At 43.3% G+C, this 18,861-nt stretch overlaps 1 protein-coding gene across 3 annotated transcripts in view; it reads left to right on the forward strand.

Moving 5' to 3' along the window:
• The window catches only part of stard8 (StAR related lipid transfer domain containing 8), a 198,531-nt gene that overhangs the window by 133,489 nt on the left and 46,181 nt on the right, over positions 1-18,861 (forward strand). For all 3 annotated transcript variants that reach the window (XM_080187504.1, XM_080187500.1, XM_080187501.1), the window contains 2 exons: positions 4,460-4,541; positions 11,632-11,695. In XM_080187504.1, coding sequence (XP_080043630.1) covers positions 4,460-4,541; positions 11,632-11,695 — 146 coding nt within the window. The remainder of the gene's footprint in view (positions 1-4,459; positions 4,542-11,631; positions 11,696-18,861) is intronic.

Here is an 18,861-nt window from a genome sequence, read left to right on the forward strand (position 1 = left end):
TTTTAACTTTTGTGAACTACTTTCACTTTGAATATTTATCACCTACAGCAATGGTGCTTCCTGTTTTAAAGTTCAGTGCCGAACCACTTGAAATGAATCCTTTATATATTTAGTTGAAGCCAAACTTTTAAGTGGCAATAAAAATTTGACTGTAACTTTAAATGAACCTGGGAGGGTCGGCAGGGAACAATTACTGGAAGTGGAGCACATTGGGCAATGAACTTCAGCCAAATCTTCACTCCATTAATTCATTGGACCTTCAGGCTAGCAGCTCGTGTCTCACTGAAAGCATTTATCACTGCTTCTTTTGGGGAAATTGATCACATACCAAAAAAATCCCAAACGTGCTTAACGTTCTAGTTGATATTTGTGAACACAATTCATCTTTGAACTAGTTTGGAGTCACTGAAAGTTATGTAGTTAAATTTTTATATCAAAGAAACCCTACAGGGCAGAAGGAGGCCATTTTGGCCCATCGAGTCTGCACCAACAACAATCCCACCTAGGCCCTCTCCCAGTAGTTGACTTTTGGTTTTCCTCATTTCCTATCATTCCTTGTCATACAACATTATCTTTCGTTTGTATAGTTCTGCTCTGATGTTGTGGCCTTAGAATTCTGCTACTTTTCCCTTAGTCAACCTGAGCTGAGTCTACACTGGCAACATACAAAGTCTTTAATCTGTCTTAGCGCTTAAGGAGGGTGGTTCAGGTGGTTTCAGTGGCACCAATTCAGTCACAATTATCTCTGATGAAGGGTCATCCGGACTCAAAATGTTGGCTCAATTCTCTTTCCACAGATGCTGTCAGACCTGTTGAGATTTTCCAGCCAGATTTCAACATCCACAATATTTCGCCTTTACAATTTTCTCTTTTACTGACCACTTTTATCTCTTTTTAGATTATGAATCTAAAGTTCTATGGCTGGCGGATCTCACAGTGCTGCAGTGCTGTGCTGCCAACTGACTGACAGCAGAACAGCTCTGTCATAAAAATAGAAACTGCTGGAAATACTCAGCAGGTCAGACAGCATCTGTGGAGAGAAACTGAACTAATAAGTGGGATTTAATTCTTATCCAAAGTCAATAGAACTTTTACTGATCACTCAGATTTTCTATCCTGCCCACAATGATTCCTGTGGTAGGCGGGACTGGAAAATCTGGGCCAATATTTCAATCTCCCTCCCCAAATGCTGCCTTCATTTGCTGAGTATTTTCAGCCTTCTCTGCTTTTGTTTCAGACTTGCAGCATGAAAAAGGAAAACTGTTGTGTGTTTTTCAATATTGGTGAGGCGTGGTAGCACAGTGGTTAGCACTGCAGCCTCACAGTGCCAGGGACACAGGTTCAGTTCCGGCCTTAGTATCTGTCTGTGCTGAGTTTGCACATTCTCCCCATGTCTGTGTGGGTTTCCTCCCGCACTCCAAAGATGTGCGGGTTAGGTGCATTGGCCATGCTAAATTGCCCCTTAGTGTCAGAGGGATTAGCAGGGTAAATACGAGGGGTTACACGATAGGGCCTAGATGAGATTGTTGTCAGTGTAGGATGAATGGGCCCAATGGCCTCCTTCTGCACTGTAGGGATTCTAAGATTTTATCACTTTTTATCTCACTTACCTGCAACAACTCTTGGATCTTTAGGTGAAGGTGTGGGTGATTTTCTGATCATTTATTGATACAATAGAAAGATCGTAGAACAGACAACAGTACAGCACAGCACAGTACAGGTCCTTCGGCCCTCGATGTTGTGCGGAGCTTTGTCCAAAACCAAGATCCATCTATCCCACTCCCTATCATCCTGGTGTGCTCCATGTGCCTTTCTAATAACTGCTTGAAAGTTCCTAAAACGTCCAACCCCATTATCACAGCAGGCAATCCATTCCACACCCCAACCACTCTCTGAGTAAAGAATCTACCTCGGATATCCCTCCTATATCTCCCACTGTGAACCTTATAGTTATGCCCCCTAGTAACAGCTACATCCACCCAAGGAAATAGTCTTTGAACGTCCACCCAATCTATCCCCCTCATCATCTTATAAACCTCTATTAAGTCGCCTCTCATCCTCCTCCACTCTAAAGAGAAAAGCCCCAGCTCCCTCAAACTTTCCTCATAAGACCTAGCCTCCAAACCAGGCAGCATCCTGGTAAATCTCCTCTGCACTCTCTGCAATGCTTCCACATCCTTCTTATAGTGAGGTGACCAGAACTGCACACAATATTCCAAATGTGGTCTCACCAAGGTCCAGTATAGTTGCAGCATAACCCCACTACTCTTAAACTCAAATCCCCTATAGGCCTTCTTCACGGCTCTATCCACTTGAGTGGCAACCTTCAGAGATCTGTGGATACGAGCCCCAAGATCTCTCTGTTCGTCCACATTCCTCAGAACCCTGCCATTGACCCTGTAATCTGCATTCAAATTTGTCCTACCAAAATGATTTGCCTCGCACTTATCAGGGTTAAACTCCATCTGCCATTTTTCTGCCTAGCTCTACATCCTATCAATGTCTCTTTGCAGCCTGCAAGAGCCCTCCATCTCATCCACTACTCCTCCAATCTCGGTGTCATCAGCAAATTTATTAACCCACCCTTCAGCCCCCGCTTCCAAGTCATTGATAAAAATCACTAATAGCAGAGGACCCAGCACTGACCCCTGTGGTACACCGCTGGTAACTGGCCTCCAGTCTGAAAATTTTCCATCCACCACCACCCTCTGTCTTCTATGAGACAGCCAGTTACTCATCCAATCAGCCAAATTTCCCTCTATCCCACACCGCCTTACTTCATGAGCCTACCATGGGGAAACTTATGAATGCTTTACTATAATCCATATATATGACATCAACTGCTCTACCTTCATCTACACACTTAGTTACCTCCTCAAAGAATTCAATCAAATTTGTGAGGCAGGATTTACCCTTCACGAATCCGTGCTGACTATCCCGGATTAAGCTGCATCTTTCCAAATGTAGTCATGATGTGGGTATGCCGGCGTTGGACTGGCGTAAACACAGTAAAAAGTCTGACAACACCAGGTTTTAGTCCAACCTATTTATTTGATAATATTCTCACTAGCTTTCGAGGGGACAGCCTCTTCGTCAGGTGAATGGAGAGTTCTGGCCTCAGACAGAGCATATAAAGCACAGACAGTTTAGAGATTACTGATTAAAATGCGAATCCTTACACCTAACCTGCTGTTCAAGACCTGAAGTGGCTGATAATGTGAGTGGTAGGAGCACTGATCACAGTTTAAAGAGATGTGTATTGTCTCCAGACAGTACAGTAAGTGAGGTTTTGCAAACCCAGGCAAGTCACAGGGGTTACAGATAGTGCGACATGAACCCAAGATCCCTGTAGGACGGTCTCAACAGGGATCTTGGGTTCATGTCGCACTATCTGTAACCCCCGTGACTTGCCTGGGTTTGCAAAACCTCACTTACTGTACTGTCTGGAGACAATACACATCTCTTTAAACTGTGATCAGTGCTCCTACCACTCACATTATCAGCCACTTCAGGTCTTGAACAGCAGGTTAGGTGTAAGGATTCGCATTTTAATCAGTAATCTCTAAACTGTCTGTGCTTTATATGCTCTGTCTGAGGCCAGAACTCTCCATTCACCTGACGAAGAGGCTGTCCCCTCGAAAGCTAGTGAGAATATTATCAAATAAATAGGTTGGACTAAAACCTGGTGTTGTCAGACTTTTTACTGTCTTTCCAAATGGTCATAAATCCTATCCCACAGGATCTTTTCCATTAACTTACCGACCACCGAAGTAAGACTAACAGGCCTATAATTACCAGAGTCATTTCTATTTCCTTTCTTGAACAGAGGAACAACATTCACCACTCTCCAGTCCTCTGGCACTATCACCGTGGACAGTGAGGACCCAAAGATCAAAGCCAAAGGCACTGCAATCTCATCTCTTGCCTCCCAAAGAATCCTAGGATATATCCCACCTGGCCTAGGGGACATCAACCCTCAGATTTTTCAAAATTGTTAATACATCTTCCCTCAGAACATCTACCTCTTCCATCCTATCAGCCTGTATCACACTCTCATCCTCAATCAATCACCATTGTGCATGGTGTGTGTGTCTAGATTTTTGTATAGCCTCCCAATGTATCACATTCCCTCATGGGAGTGCAAATTTAGGAAATTGCCTGGCTTTAAATATGGAAGATGGCCATGTGAATGAGCGACCAGGAAGTGTCTGTACCCTTGTGAGATTCAGCACTTGAAGAAAGGACGAAATAAAATCAAAAAATGCTGGAAATATTCATCAGATCAGTTAAAAACTGTGAAGGAAAGAAAGAGGTTGGGTTGATGTTTCAGATCTGTGATCCTTTACTAGAATCTGGGGAGGTGAAAGTTGGTGTGAGAAAAAAACCTGAATAATTTTTGGTGATGGATGGAATACATGAGGATTAGATACATCAATGTGTTTGTTTTCTTGCTTTGTAGATTCCCAGTTTCCTATCGACATTGCAGCTGTCAAGAAGGATCATGATTTTCTTGACAGTGACTCTGTGAAATCTTTGTGCAGGTAATTTCTTTCTATAGAGCCTTTTAAATTTTGTCCCCAGTTTCTCCTCTCCCCTCAACCCTTGTTTTATTTTATTTGATTTATTATTGTCATATGTATTAGCATACAGTGAAAAGTATTGTTTTCTCTTGCGCTACACAAAGTATACTGTTCATAGAGAAGAAAAATGAGAACATGCAGAATGTAGTGTTACAGTCATAGCTAGGGTTTAGAGAAAGATAAACTTAATGCAAGGTAGGTCCATTCAAAAGTCTAATGGCAGCAGGGAAGAATCTGTTCTTGAGTTGGTTGGTACATGACCTCAGACTTTTGTATCTTTTTTCTAAAGAAAGAAGATGGAAGACAGAATGTTTGGGGTGCGGAGGGTCCTTAACTATGCTGACTGCTTTGCCGAGGCAGCTGAAAATGTAGACAGAGTCAATGGATGAGAGACTGGTTTGCATGATGGATTGGGCTACATTCGCGACCTTTTGTAGTTTTGTTGTGTTTTAGTATGTTGCCAGGAATGCAGTAAACTGCGGACAGTAATGGTCAGATTTGTTTTACGCAAATTGTGAGCTAGCTTGGCTTGATTACATGTAAATAATATCCAGATCATTCACAACCAGTAATGTCAGTTTATCTCAGGGCAACAGTAATGAGAACGTTAACTCAAGCCATTAACTGTTTCCCTCACCATGCATGCTGCTAGAGCTGCTGAGTTTTCCCAGTACTTTCTGTTTTTCTAATAACTTGTTTAGGTTAGGGTGAATAAGTGAATGTCAGTAACTGAGCACCTATAGCAGATGTGCAGATTGCTCTTGGTGCAGGGTTATGAGACTCTACTGCAGATAACTCTCGAGCTCCCACATGTATCAGGGCAGATGCAGTTTTGTAAAGTCGCCTGTCATATTAACATGGGAGTGTGGTAGACGATGACTTCATCTACGGCAGACTTTGACCTGTTCCCTGGAACTGACACATACACTTCATGCATTCTTCTTTAAAAACTGAGGGAGCAGCACCCTGGACCCTGCTCTACAAGGTGCTATCTCCCAGATCTCTTGACATCAATGGCTGGAATTCTCTGGCAGTTTGTGCCGGTGGGATCTTCTGGTCCTGCTGATAATGCACCTGCACTGTATGTTTCCCTGTGATATGGGGGTAGAATCAATGGGGAATCTCGTTGACACTGCTGTGTGAATGGTGTGCCGCTGAGAAACACTGTGCTGGAATGTCAGAGAATCCCCCTCAATTTCTTCATCTTTAGGATCCAACCCTCCTAGGTGCTCAGGTTAGTTCAGTAGATCAACTGGTGTTAGTATCTAATGAACAGGTAATTAGGAGGTATGGAGTAAGCATACTGTGAGGTATTGGCAGGGCCAGATGAAGTGGGGCCTGGGTTTTTCTTCCGTTTCACATGACTCTGGAGGAGGAAATGAGGAAGTTAGGCTAGACTGGGTGGTTGAGGAACTGTGTTCACAAGTGATTTTCAGCTGTGGTGGGATGGGTTTCATGAAATCAGTTGCTGACAGCTTATCTACAATGCAAAATGTAATTTGCAGCTGCTCTAGCACTTCCCAAATTCTATCATTGTGTATGATCTCCTTCCTCAATATCAGCCGAGCTTCCTCCTCATAGGAGAAGGGAGAATGGAAGTTTGTTCTCTTTCTGGTATTTTGGCTTGTCTTCTACATCAAAAGAATGAGAAAAGTGAGAATGACCTTTCATCATGACATGCCAGTAACTCTCAGCCGTTGTCCAATTCCTGTAATGGGTGTGTTGAGATACGTGCATCAAGTAGCTAGATTCCAAATGGCACCTTTAGTGAGATGATTTTAAAATAAGGCTGTGAATAAAGGAGCACTTAAGGAAAGCTGAGAGCCTGGTGTTGCCCCCTGCTTACTGAGAGAAGCACTTCAACATAATGGTAGGGGCAGTTCACTAATTATGAGACATTCCAAGTATGCTGTAGAAAGATGAGTGGAACCCTTCTTCCCTTGCTTGTCCTGGTCAGGTAAATTCCTTCTAGCTCTGAGTTATTGGGCTTGAAGTGGTTCACCTAACCTGATCATTTCTTGCTGCTGTGTTGCTCTGCTGAAGGTCATTGATACTGCATTGCCAAACCGTGCTTGTGTCTGTTGTCCAAGTTCATGCAGAAGAACTTCCATAACATTCATTGGTGAACCTGAAATCTCGCCGGCCCTCCTCCAAACTCAAATAACTCTTGAAATTGTTGTGTCACCAAAATTGTATTGGTATTTGCCTGGCAGAGCTGTGCCAACGATCAGCCCCATGGGTCTGTGCCAGCAAACTGCATGACAAAATCACAAGCTTCAGACTGATACAAACTTCCTGGGCTCAGGCTTGTTTGCATTTTTTTTTAGCAGGCTTCTAGTGGTAAACTCATTGCCCCTGTATGGGGCAGCAACTAAAACAAATCAGAAGTATTTTTTGAGTGCCTTTAACAAATCGTGCAGAACCTCTGCCCTTTAAAATGGGGACATCAAAACTTACGGTGGTACAGTGGTTAGCACTGCTGCCTCACAGCGCCAGGGATCCAGGTTCAATTCCGGCCTCAGGTCACTGTCTGTGTGAAGTTTGCACGTTTTCCCAGTGTTGGCGTGGGTTCCCTTCGGATGTTTTGGTTTCCTCCCCCAGCCAAAAGTGTGCAGGTTAGGTTGATTGGCCATGGTGAATTGCCCCTTAGAGTCAGGGAGATTAGCAGGGTAAATATGTGGCGTTACAGGGATAGGACCTGGTTGGGATTGTTGTCAGTGCAGGCTTGATGGGCCAAATGGCCTCCGTCTGAACTATAGATTGTACAATTCTGTGAAAATCTCTTGCATCCGATCATAACGTCGCTGGACTTGGTTTACCTGCATTGTTGAGGCATTTACTTGTCTCCAGCTGAGATTCAGCGAGTTGAAATGGCGGTCATCATTAACTGCTTGCATCATTAACTGAGCCAAACCAATCTTTCTTCCATTTATTTAATGGAATGAGTACCAGACAAATTCATGTTTGACATGTGATGCTCCCAGCTTAATTCTTGTTTCTGCGCTCATTTCTGATCATAATTAATATCCAGGCAGTAAAGACTAGAAGCCACTCCAATCCTTACAATATGAATCATCCTGTTCAAACATTCCCTGGATTGTAATTCCTACATTGTACAGACATAAACAGTTGTGCATGTCACTGACAGTACCTCTAGTTTCCACAGGATCATTTGCAGCTTTTATTTATCTGGTATCTCTCAGTAGTTCTTTATGTGTACAGATGGCAAACTTTTGAACTTTAACTAAACATTTCCTACAATGTGCTGTGGCTTTGTCATGTGAGGCATTTTCTGTGGTGCGGTTGCAGCCAGCAAGAGCCTCATGTTAGTTATTTCAAAATCATCCACTTTACAGTGATCTCGTGTTTCAAATTTACTCAAGATTAGGCTTGACCCCACCCTTTCCAAGCCTGATTGAGTCAAGATGATCACAAGTACTTGTGCATGACTCTGTTGGGGAATTGTCTGTTCTTTTCCTTGGGATTTTGTTAATATGTGCCATGTGCAGGAGCACTTCGACATGTCTTTCAAAGAAGTGATACAACCATCAGTAGTGTGGTGAATTGGAGATCATCCTTCTCATTATTTGATAAAACCTTGCACTAACATTATGTTTTGGCTGGAAACTTCACCAGTTGGAAGTTCATGTAGAATATTTGGGGGTGTGCTCTACGCAGTTTGCAGCATGTGCTCAATTTTCTGTTGTTTTCTAATGGTTCAAGGGCAGATGATAGCACAGTGGTTAGCACTGCTGCCTCAGCTCCAGGGACCTGGGTCAATTCCAGCCTCGGTTGACTGTCTTTGTGGAGCTGTAAGTTCTCCCCGTGTCTGCATGGCTTTCCTCTGGTTGCTCCAGTTTCCTCCCACGCTCCAAAGATGTGCAGGTTAGGTTGATTGGCCATGCTAAATTGCATTTTAATCAGAGGGATTAGTGGGGTAAATGTGTGGATTTACAGGGATGGGGCCTGGGTGGGATTGTTATCGGTACAGCCTAATGGGCTGAACGTCCTCCTTCTACGCTGTAAGAATTCAATGATTTTCTGCCAAAAGTATGAAGTATAAATTATTCTTTATGGGGACAATATTTTGTTGGGCTCATTCCATCAGTGGAGCAAAATTCCCACCCATCCAAAGCAGAGGCCATATATTGTTCTCAGATCGCTGAGTTGGGGCCATTTACATGGGAAAGGGTGTGCTACCTCTTTTTGTAAGGCACATCTGCTTCTGTGGTGCCCAATTCAGACACTGGGGAATTTTGGAGTGGCAAAATCCTATCCTCTGAAAGGAAGACCCAGACAAAGATATTGGCTTTACCTTTGTGATTTCTGGGACCTTTCCAATTAATTCAGTGGGGCTTCTATCAGATCTTAGCTGCCAATATTTTCACTGATGCTTTAGATGGGGAAATTGGATAGGATTATTGGATTTACCAGGGCATTTTTCCAGACTTCCTCCTTTATTATGGGAGGGAGGTGGATGGAAAAGAAATCTGAGGATGTAATTTGTGTGAAGTACCGGTCGAACCAGTTCCATCCCAAATTGCAGCTTCTTTCAGGCAATGTGCTATACTGCTCTCTGGTTCCAGACAGAATGTCAATATTATTTTGAATCACTCACTTAGTGAGGTACCATCTTAGGGGAGAGCAGTTGAGTTTTAGCAATTTAGCAGTTTCAGCAATTTTGATAAAGGATCTACATTTGAAATATTAAGGGGAAGTGATGGCCTGGTGGTATTATCGCTAGACTATTAATTCAAGAATTCAGCTAATGTTCTGGGGACCTGGGTTTGAATCCCTTCATGGCAAATGGTGGAACTTGAATTCAATAAAAAAAAAATCTGGAATTAAGAACCTATTGATGGCCATGAACCTCTGTCGATTATCGTCAAAACCTACCTGGTTCACTAGGGAAGGAAATCTGCTGTCCTTACCTGGTCTGGCCGACATGTGACTCCAGAGCCACAGCAATATGGTTGACTCTCAACTGCTTCCTGAAATAGCCAAGCAAGCCTCTCAGTTCAAGGGCAACTAGGGATGGGCAATAAATGCTGATCAACCAGTGGCGCTCGTCCCACGAATGAATAAAGAAAACACTATCTTGTAACAGTGTTCCCACCATTTCTGTATTTGACATCTTTGATTGTGCCTCCAGGTTTGCCATTATCAATTCACAGGAATTTTAAAATTATTTATAATCAGTTGATAGGAGGCTTGACATCCAAATGTGATCCTTTAAGATCTCAGGATTTTTTACAGCTCTGAAGAGAATTGTTCCTGCTGCACACACTGAGATTGCTCATCCCACCTATCTGTAGTATCAAAAGAAATAAAATAAAACTTGTGGGATGGGGTGAGGTTAAGAATAATAAATATTGAATGAAATTTGTGAGTAATTTGTAAGGAAATTTAGTTTTAATTCAGAAACAGTTAATATGAATAAAAGTTGGGAGCGGGAGTATCAATAGTGGGGGAGCTTGTGCAGGAATTTGGTTATGGACAGAGATAGACAGTCCCGAGTAAAGTTTGTATTCTGGTTTTGAGAACATTAAAGGGTATCCTGGCCTCTAAGCATTGATAAAAACCACCAAATGATTTCTGATTTCTACTGGGAGTTATCGACTAAATGTGTCATTCAGTTTATCCTCTAGGAATTACATGTTGAAAGCAAACCTGACAAATTCCTGCTATACTGGGGAAAGACTAATCAGAGTATCAGAGAATTCACATGATTGAAGAGGCCAGTGCAATGTTTAGTTTCATGCTGCATCACGCAGAGGGGAAAAGTACCGAGTCTGATCCTTGTTATGCTGACCTCAGCAATGCCAGAAGGGCTCTTTGGTGTGACAGTGACTAACACAACTCTAGTTCATTTTCTGATCAGCGAGTCATGATGGATAGTGCATGTCCAGCATAGTCAGTAGCTTTCACTCCGATGCACCTCAAGAGTCATTTATCCAACAGTGAAGAGTGAGGACTTAAGCAAAGATACTGGAGGACAACCCAATACCGGGGCAGTACAGTGGCAGAGTGGTTAGCACTGCTGCCTCACAGTGCTAGGGACCCGGGTTTGATTCCTGACTTGGATCACTATCTATCTGTGCGGAATTTGCACATTCTTCCTGTGCCTCCGTGGCTTTCCCCCTGTGCTCCAGTTTTTTCCCACATTCTGAAAGATCTGCTGGTTAGGTGCATTGACCATGCTAAATTCTCCCCCAGTATACACAAACAAGTGCCGGGGTGTGGTGACTAGGGGGATTTTCACAGTAACTTCAATGCAGTGTTAACGTAAGCCTGCTAGTGACTAATAAATAAACTTTAGTACTTTTGGAATTGTACAACCGCAAGATTCAGCACTATCAGGTGTGGAGGGAAGAAATTCAAATGGGGGAGTATGAGAAGTATAGGAAATGTGTTGAGTGTTATAGAAATGAGGCTGTTAAATGACATTATGGATGGAATTTTCCCATCCTGCCTGCCTTGGGAAGTGTATCAGATGGGGGCTCACCTCATGCAAAGGTCTATTGGCCTTGGACAGGATTTTCCTGTTTTGGAGTGAGAGTAGCTGAGAAATCTCACCCTACATCTTAACCCTTCAAAAAAATCCCAGGATTCACAGCTGAGGTCTTATTGTGAGTAATTGAGGACGGATAGTGGCACAGTGGGATTGTCATTGGATTAATGACCCAGTGTAATGCTTGGGGATCCAAGCTTCAAGTCTCACCATTGCAGATGGTGAAATTTGAATTCAACAAAAAATCTGGAATTAAAAGTCTAATGATGACCATTAAACTGTTGTAAAAACCCATCTGGTTCACTAATGTCTTTTAGGGAAGGAAATCTGCTGTTCTTACCTGTAGGTCTGGCTTATATGTTTCTCCAGATCCTGAGCAATGAGGTTAACTCTCAACTACCTCCTCAAGAGAAATTAGGGATGGGTAATAAATGCTAACCCAGCCAGCAATGCCCACATCCCATGCACAGATTTAATATAAATTCTGTAAATAAATCATGTGGATGAAATAATATAGCTTTAATTTGATTTTCTCCTTAGGCGACTGATGATCCTGAATAAATATGCCTCCATAAAACTTGATGTCAACACTAAAAGGAAGTCAGTAAGTATCCTTGAAGATTCGTATTTGTCACTTATTTTCTAGCAACTACTTTCCTACTGTGCTTTTTAAGGTCAAAGCTTTAGCTGCCATTTCCAAAGCTAGCAAATAATATATATTTTCTTTCACTGCTTTTACTTTAGTCTAAAGTTTAAGTTTATTAGTGTCATAAGCAGGCTTACATTAACAATGCAATGAAGGAATTTGAAAATCCCCCAGTTGTCACGCTCTGTTCAGGTACACTGAGGGAGAATTTAGCATGGCCAATGCACCTAACCAGCATGCCATTCAGACTGTGGGAAGGAACTGGAGCACCCAGAGGAAACCCATGCAGACCCTGGGAGATGCTTTTACATTAACCCCCGCACACTGGCCCTAATTGTGCCCTCAAGCCTCATTATGTATATTTGACTGAGAGCCTGGGCAACTATTAGAGAACAAAATCACGTGCCCCTGAGAAAGCACTGTTTGATTGACAGTTAAGGCTCTCTGATCTCTGCTGTCAATTTCATAATGTTTATTTATTTGTGTTAATGGTTCAAGGCTTTGTTTTTTGGTATTGATACTTTAGAGAGTCAGCTTGATTGACACTTTTATTAGCTTGTGGTGAAGCTACTTTTTTTCCACTCAAGGAGAAAGCTACGTATGAGTTACTTTTTCATTATACGTACCGCTATACACTATAGTGTTCATTGCTTCCAGTTGGTGTATAGTGGGTCAGTGGACATGGAAGTGCTGTTGCTTGGCATAGGGGGTAAGTGGAAGGGTAGAGCTTGCCGTGGGGGCAAAAGAAGAAGCTATTGAACTACCTTTTAAAAGGGTCCCTCTTTGCAGATCAAGTATCATAACTCCTCGCCTGTTCAACTCTAGCTTTGACACTGGGTAGAATATTACCAAAAAGTGGCAAAGTTGTCAGGATCTCACTTGAAAACCAGCATGTTTCTCTCTAGAGAAACAGACAGATTTTCTCATCAGATGTTATGGCACAATGTCAAAAAACACAGGAATTTCAGGCAGCCATAAAGAACAAAGAAAATTAAGGACAGGAACAGGCCCTTCAGGCCTCCAAGCCTGCACTGACCATGCTGCCCGACTGAACTAAAACCCCTTACCATTCTAGGGACCATATTCCTCCATTCCCATACTATTCATGTTTTTGTCCAGACGCCCCTTAAAACTCACTATCATATCTGCTTTCACCATCTCCTCCAGCAACAAGTTCCAGGCACCCACCACCCTTTATGTAAAAAAAACTTGCCTCGCACATCTCCTTTAAACCTTGCCCCTTGCACTTTAAACCTATGCCCCTTTGTAATTGACTCTATCATCCTGGGAAAAAGTTTCTGACTATCCACTCTGTCCATGCCTCTCATAATCTTGTAGACTTCTATCAGGTCGCCCTTCAACCTTCGCTGTTCCAGTAAGAAGAAACCAAGTTTCTCCAACCTCTCCTCATAGCTAATGCCCTCCATGCCAGGCAACAACCTGGTAAATCTTTTCTGTACTCTCTTCAAAGCCTCCATATCCTTCTGGCGATGAGAATTGAACACTATATTCCAAGTGCGACGGAACTAAGGTTCTATAAAGCTGCAACATAACTTGCCAATTTTTAAACTCAATGCCCTGGCTGATGAAGGCAAGCATGCCGTATGCCTTCTTGACCACCTTCTCCACCTGCATTGCCACTTTCAGTAATCTGTACACCTGTTCACCCAGATCCCTCAATATTCTTAAGGGCTCTGCCATTTACTGTATATGTCCCATCTGTATTAGGTCTTCCAAAATGCATTACCTCACATTTGTTCAGATTAAACTCCATCTGCCATCTCTCCATGCAAATCTCCGACTGATCTATATTCTACTGTGTCCTCTGACAGTCCTCATCGCTATCCAGAATTCCACTAACCTTTGTGTCATTTGCAGACTAATCAAACCAGTTACATTTTTCTCCAAATCAGTTATATATATTACAAACAACAAAGGTCTCAACACTGATCCCTGAAGGACACCACTTGGTCACAGCCCTTCATTCAGAAACGTACCCTTCCACTGCTACCCTCTGCATTCTATGACCGAGCCAGTTCTGTATCCATCTTACCAGCTCACCTCTGACCTCGTGCGACTTTACCTTCAGTACCAGTCTGCCATGAGCAACCTTGTCAAAGGCCTTACTGAAGTCCATGTAGACAACATCCACTTCCCTACTCTCATCAATCATCTTTGTCACTTCCTCGAAAAGCTCAATCAAGTTAGTGAGACATGACTTCCCCTTCACAAAACCATGTTGCCTCTTGCTAATGCATCTACTCATTTCCAAGTGGGAGTAAATACTGTCTTGAAGAATCATCTCCAATAATTTCCCTGCCACTGACAATAGACTTAGGTCATTGGTTCTTTAAGACAAGATAAATGTGAGCAAGTGTCAGAATTCTAGGTCATTAAAAGTTTATGAAGTTGGAATTATTTTCTTTGGAAAGAGGAGAACCTAGGCAACTGAGTTTAAGTTTTTAAGGTTATGAAGGAAAATTGATTGTCAAGGTGAAGGGTTCAGATATGCAGTGCGGTAAATTGAAGATTAGGATTGTAAAGGGCAGCCAGAAGAATATGTCATTGGGTGGGGTCACTTCAACTGAGAATATAAATGGGTTCAAGAGACAAATAGATATGTTTCTGCAAACTGGAATTGTGGTGAGAGTATTTGTTACTGGACTTGGTATATCAAAAAGGAGTGGATTTGTTGAGTTTAATTTCCTTTCTCTCTCGATAAACATTCTTATCTGTGTATTTAATCTTTTGAGGAAGATAAATTACAACAAATAAACTTCCAAGAAGTTTGGGAGAAAAGAGGAATTATACTGCTGAAAGTGCCAGTTATCTGTGTTTTATTACTGCTCTTTAAGCGGGCCACTCATCATTGAAAGTTTAGTGTGACCCGAAAGCGTCAATACCTGATAGTTTATCCCTTTCAGATTGAGTTTCACACCAGTTTCACAATCCACAAATCTATGGCTATTGCAGAGAAATGAGACATGCTGTTGATGGCATGGTGGCACAATGGTGATGACTGCTGCCTCATGATGCCAGGGACCCAGGTTTGATTCCTGGTTTGGATGACTGTCTGTGCAGTGTCTGTACGTTCTCCCTGTGTCTGCATAGGTTTCCTCCCCCCGTCTGGAAGACGGGTTGGTCAGGTGCATTGGCCATGCTAAATTCACCCTCAGTGTACGCAAACGGGCACTGGAGTGTGATGACTAGGGGATTTTCACAGTAACTTCACTGCAATGTTAATGTAAGCCTACTTGTGACACTAATAAATAAACTTTAAAACTATTTTTCTTGCACTCATCAGGAGAGACACAAAAAGCCAAATCTCAAAAGAAACAATTTATATTGCACATAAAAACAGTTGATTGGTTATCAGACATTGTCATGGTGAATGCAACAGATAGCTATTGTTCCCCAGGTTTTTGTTTATTCAAACAAGCTGCAATGTCTGGATATATTTTTTCTGTAGAGGACAGGTCGGTACTATGAATATATGTAGTTTCTAGCAATATAAGTGAGTTACATTGTGAGCCTCCAACCGTTCTATATCCTGCTGTATCATCTGATGGTCCTCATTGCAATCTGGAAATCCACCAACTTTTATGTCATCCGCAAACTTACTAATCAAACCAGTTACATTTCCTTCCAAATCATTTATACATATTAGGAACAGCAAAGGTCCCAGCACTGATCCCTGAGGAACGCCATTTGTCACAGCTCTCTATTCAGAAACAACCCTCCCACTGCAACCCTCTGTCTTCTATGACTGAGCCAGTTCTGTATGCACCTTGCCAGCTTATCTCTGATCCCATGCGACTTCACCTTCTGCATCAGTCTACCATGAGGACCTTGTCAAAGGCCTTACTGAAGTCCATGTACACAACATCTTCTGCCCTACCCTCGTCAATCATCTTTGTCACTTCCTCAAAAAATTTGATCAAGTTAGTGAGACATGACCTCCCTTTCATGTTGTCTGTCACTAATATATCCACTTAATTCCAAGTGGGAGTAAATCGTGTCTCGAAGAATCGTCTCCAATAATTTCCCTACCACTGACATAAGACTCACCAGCCTGTAATTACCTGGATTATTCTTGCTACCCTTCTTAAACAAAGGAACATTGGTTATTCTCCAATCCTCTGGGACCTCCTGTGTAGTCAATGAGGATACAAAGATTTCTGTCAAGGCCCCAGCAATTTCCTCCCTTGCCTCACTCAGTATTTTGGGATAGATCCCATTAGGCCATGGGGACTTGTCTACTTTAATGTTTCTCAAGGACCCCAATACCTCCTCCTTTTTGATCTCAACATGACTCAAACTATCTACACACCCTTTCTCAGATTCATCATCCACCAAGTCCTTCTCTTTGGTGAGTACTGACCCAAAGTACTCATTTAATACATAAGAACATAAGAACATAAGAAATAGGAGCAGGAGTAGGCCATCTAGCCCTTCGAGCCTGCCCCGCCATTCAATAAGATCATGGCTGATCTGTCGTGGCTCAGTTCCACTTTCCCGCCCTCTCCCCATAACCCTTAATCCCCTCTCTTATCAAGAACCCATCAACCTGCTTCTTAAAAATATTTAGCGAGGCAGCCTCCACCACTTCAACGGGCAGAGAATTCCAGAGATTCACCACCCTTTGAGTGAAGAAGTTCCTCCTCAACTCCGTTCTAAACCGCCTCCCCTTTATCTTGAGGCTGTGCCCCCTAGTCCTACCTCGCCCATTTCCTCTGGCTCCATACATAGATTCCCTCATCTGTCCTTGAGTGGGCCAACTCTCTCCCTTGCTGCCCTCTTGTTCTTTATGCATGGATAAAAAGCCTTGGGATTTTCCTTAATCCTGTTGGCCAATGATTCTTCATGACCTCTTTTAGCCCTCCTTACTCCTTGCTGAAGTTTCTTTCTACTTTCCTTGTATTCCACACTTGCTTCTTGTGTTCCCAGCCTCCTGGCCTTGAGAAATGCTTTCCTTTATGCTTGCCATGTTTCGAGGTGGGGCCTAAACATAGTGGTAAAGCCAGCTTCACTGAAATGGGTGCCCCAGTCAGAGGAGGAATAACCGCACCTCTCCCCGCCCATTCCCATGATCAAAGGTGGCATTTCTCTCTCTCTCACTCCCCCCTCTGCACTCAACACCAGCATCACCCTCTTTCTCCATCCCCCCCCACTCACTGGCATCGGATCCCTCCCCACCCCCTCTCAAACACTGGCACCACCACCCCCCAAACATTGGACTCCTTTCCCAACTCCGACCCCCAAGCAGAAATTGCCATCATCCCCATCACTCCCATGCCTGCTACCAACCATCCCCCTATTCCCCTCACCCCCTCACCACCACCACCATCACCGCCACAAATAAATGAGTCCCATGAGGTCCACCTCATTACTGCCCCAACACGGATTGGCACTGCTAGGTTGTATGCTGGCATCCTGACAGTGCCAATCTGGCGAAAGGAGCAGCGCTCCCAAAGCTAGTGGCATTTGCTACCAAATAAATCTGTTGGACTTTAACCTGGTGTTGTAAGACTTCTTACTGTGTTTACCCCAATCCAACGCCAGCATCTCCACATCATGAGTGCCAACCTATGCCAGGGGGCAGGGGGCCAGGTTGCTGGCTGGTCATGTTCCACCCCCCTTCTTCCCCCAGGGACTATACTTACCTCTATGCCCCAAGGGAGCCCCATGACAAGTTTATATCTGTCTGGACCTGTTGTAAAGCTCGCTGATGTGACCTCACATTGGTGAGGTTTGACAATATGGCTAGGGTTCAATATATGACGGAGTTGGAGAGGGCTGATAAATGACATTTAAATTTGTTAAGATGAGGTTCTCACTCTTGGTGTGAAAGTGATTACATCACTGGCGCTGTGCGGTGAGAATTGGAAATTGCTATCTTACCAGTGAGATTGTGGGAAGGTGATGGCGTAGTGGTATTATTGCTATTAATCCAGAAACTCAGCTCATGTTCCGAGGACCCGGTTTTGAATCCCGCCATGGTAGATGGTGGAATTTGAATTCCATAAAAAATATCTGGAATTAAGAATCTACTGATGACCATGAAACCTTTGTCGATTGTCGGAAAACCCATCTGGTTCACTAATGTCCTTTAGGAAAGGAAATCTGCCATTCTTGCCTGGTTTGGCCTACAGTGTTAGTGAGGCCAGGAATAGGCAGATAGTAGCAGCTCAACACATGGTTAAATAGCTGGTGTAGAGAGGATTTCAGATATCTGGACCATTGGGGTCTCTTCCAGAGCAGATGGGACATGTACAAAAAGGACGAGTTGCATCTAAACTGGAGGCACACAAATATTCTGGCTGGGAGTTTTGCTAGTTCACACGGGAGGATTTAAACTAGTTTGGCAGGGGGGTGGGACCCAAAGTAAAGGAGAATTAGCTGAAGGGGAACCAGAGAGCAGGGCCAGTCAGAGAAACAGCAAGCAGGGTGGGATTGCTAATCAGAGAGGGTGTGGTGGACTCAAGTGCATTTGCTTCAATGCGAGAAGCATAACAGGTAAGGCAGATGAATTTAGAGCTTGGATTATTAATACTAGGAACTATGATGTAGTTGCCATTACAAAGTCTTGGTTAAGGGAAGGACAAGATTGGCAGCTTAACATTCCAGTATACAGATGTTTCAGGCAGGATAGAAGGGGATGTAAAAGAGGTGGGGGAGTTGCACTACTGGTTAAGCTGTACTCCGGGAGGACACCTCGGAGGGCTCATACAGTGAGGCAATATGGGTAGAGCTCAGAAATAAGAAAGGTGTAGTCACAATGTTGGGGGTTTACTATTGGCCACCCAACTGTCAGCAGGAGATTGAGGAACGGATATGTACGCAGATTTTGGCACGGTGTAAAAGTAACAGGGTTGTTGTGGTGGGAGACCTTAATTCCCTTATATTGACTGGGACTCAGTGCTAGGAGCAGAGTTTGTAAGGAGCATCCAGGAGGGCTTCCTGAAACAGTATGTAGATCATCCAGGGGCCACACTGGAACTGGTATTAGGCAATGAGCCCAGCCAGGTGGTCAGTGTTTTAGTAGGGAAGCAGTTTGGGAACAGTGACCACAATTCAGTAAGCTTTAAGGTACTGATGGATACAGATCAGTGTAGTCCTCAAGT

Source organism: Carcharhinus amblyrhynchos, chromosome 4 (assembly GCF_965287045.1).
Source record: "Carcharhinus amblyrhynchos chromosome 4, sCarAmb.v2.hapA, whole genome shotgun sequence".
NCBI lineage: Eukaryota > Metazoa > Chordata > Chondrichthyes > Carcharhiniformes > Carcharhinidae > Carcharhinus > Carcharhinus amblyrhynchos.